At 52.1% G+C, this 2346-nt stretch overlaps 1 protein-coding gene across 1 annotated transcript in view; it reads left to right on the top strand.

Moving 5' to 3' along the window:
- CEP164 (centrosomal protein 164kDa) overlaps positions 1–2346 on the top strand; it is a gene marked incomplete at its 5' end in the record, with an annotated part of 29657 nt that overhangs the window by 16046 nt on the left and 11265 nt on the right. Inside the window, 1 exon segment of the mRNA XM_009871788.1 lies at positions 464–613. Coding sequence (XP_009870090.1) covers positions 464–613 — 150 coding nt within the window.

Genomic DNA, 2346 nt, shown 5'->3' with positions numbered 1-2346 from the left:
CCTCTCTTCCCCTCTGCCTGCAAAGCTAGCTTGTGCTTGCATTGTCTCTCTTCCATGTACTTGCAGGATGAAGTAGGACTGTAGATGTGAACATGCCTGCCAATATTTCCATCTGTAATTTGGGCAGCAATGTGGGTATTGCTGACAGGGCTGACTTATCTTGGGGAAGTTCTCTAAGGACCTGGGAAGAGGAGGATAGTCCAGGGAACGGATTCAGTATTTTGACAGAGACACCCCAATTAAATCCTCAGCTGCCTGTTTGTCTGGGGCTGGAGGGTGGTGGGAAGGGTTTGGAGCTCTGCCGTACCTTTGGCAGCCCCATGTTGGACCAGTGGGTCCCACTGGCAGGCATGGTCGGAGTCAGCCGCGCAGCCCCTCTTGCCTGTCTCCTCTACCTGCAGCGGCCTTGAGACTCTGATCTGTGCTAATCTGATCTTCTCGTTCCCTCCCTTGTGCTGCAAAGTGAGAGCGATCAAAGTGCTTGTGAAACACCAGAAGAGAAGTGCTTTGCTGTAGAAAATCCCAGTCAGGAGGAGGCTGTTCCTTGGGAACCAGAGGAGGGATCGCCGGATAGCCTAATCAGTCTGGAGGAGCTTGCTGCCCCGCAGAAAGCGTAAGGGCTTTAAGTCCCTGGTGTTGTAAGCATAAAGGCTTTTGTCCTTTTGTTCCCCTCCGTGGTGTTTGAAGTTAGTGTGTGAAGTAAGCGCGCTAGGAGATGTGGTTTGGTGGGCACAGCAGAGCTTGAGCATCTCCGGCTGCAAATCCGAGCAGCTGTTTCGCTGGCAAGAGTGCCAAGTGAACAGGCTGTACTGGGCAGGGTGAGAACAGCAGCTCGGCCCTTGGGGTCCGTGGCACAGGACTCTGTGGGATGGAGAAAGAGCCGTTTGCTTTGTACTTGGGAAAGCCTCTTTCTCACCAGCGTCGCTAACGAGGCTGTAAGCGTTCACCCTCCATTGGGCAACGCTTTTGCGCAGACTCCCGAGTTCACTCGCTGAGTGGTGCCGAGATGGGAGGGAATAATGACACCCAACAAATCACTTCTGCGGTCACTTCGAGCGCTGGTTGCTTCGAGAGAATACGGTCGGCGTGTGGGATGGTAGAGCTCGGGCTCCCTGCAGAAGGCGCTGATCAGTTGCTGTACTCGGTGACTGCCCTCTGCACATCCGTACCCGCAGTTTCACGGCGACAGATCTCGGTGGAAGCGATTGTGCTGACTTGGCTTTTTATGACCAGCGGTCATAGATCAGCGGATGCAACTGCTGCTTTGGACAAACTGGTGGAGAGGCAATCTTCGACATGGGGAACAGCACAGTAGCACCCATTTTCTCTTAGGGATTGTGTTGAGTTGTGTAAATGCATGCATGTTGGCTGGATCTCTTTTTTTAAAGCAAAAACTGGGACAAAAGGAAGAATATGGTTAAAAAGGTGGAAGTGGCTGAGTTGCTTTGCAGAGCAGCCTGAGAAAGGGCAGCCTCTGTAGGCATCTCTGCAGTTGGCCCAGAGCACGAAGTGTTACCGAGGAGCGCTAGTGAACCACACTATCCTCTGCCTTATTCTTTTTGCTAATGGCTGCATAAGTGATCTTTTCTCTTTGACTCAAGGCTCTGTTCCTGGGGCTGTTTTTTTCCCCAATTCCTGGCAGAACCGAAGTCCCTGTGCCTTACGCTAGCAGTCTCAGAACAGGATGAGACAGACCTTGCTGCTCAAGCTTTCACTAGCAAAGAAAAAAAAAAATTCTCCTAGACTAATTTTTGTTTTCCCCTCCTTTCCCTTCAGCCTCTCACAGACCTTATAATTTTGCTGCTCTCTGTCTGAAAAAAACTTAATTAGAAACAGATTGAGTTTGAATTTTTGGAGTGCTTGGGGCTTTCTGTTGCCTAGAGCTGGCAAACTCCCAGCGCACTTTAGATTGCAATTGCAGAAAAATACCTGGTCCATCAAAAGCATGCTGCCAGTCCCTGGGCTGAAAGCAGGCACTGAGTGTATCTGCTTTCATGCCTGGCAGCCCTCGCCAGGCTTTCATAGCTACTAGGTCCTTTGTGAAGTGAGACCGTGTTGCCCTCACAAGGTGAGCGCTAGTGGGCTAAAACGCAGGTTATCCGGGACCCGAGTGCTGCTGGGGCTGGGTGTGATTTGTGGGAGTGTCTCTGGGAGTCAGCGAAAGGGCCTGCCAGTGTTGGGGGGGGTTATCCCCAAGCTGCCACCTGAGATAACGCGCTACTCAACCTTGAGTAAGTGCTGCGTGTTCCCCGTCGGCTTGTGAAGAGTGCTTTCCTGCAGCAAGCTTGTCTTCTGCCTCTGCGCCCTCCACTCCCTCACTCACTGACCCACCCTGCTGTTCCTCAC

Source organism: Apaloderma vittatum, unplaced genomic scaffold (assembly GCF_000703405.1).
Source record: "Apaloderma vittatum isolate BGI_N311 unplaced genomic scaffold, ASM70340v1 scaffold17166, whole genome shotgun sequence".
Taxonomy (NCBI): domain Eukaryota; kingdom Metazoa; phylum Chordata; class Aves; order Trogoniformes; family Trogonidae; genus Apaloderma; species Apaloderma vittatum.
Note: the sequence above shows the minus strand (reverse complement) of the source record. Positions and strands in the feature narration are given on the sequence as shown.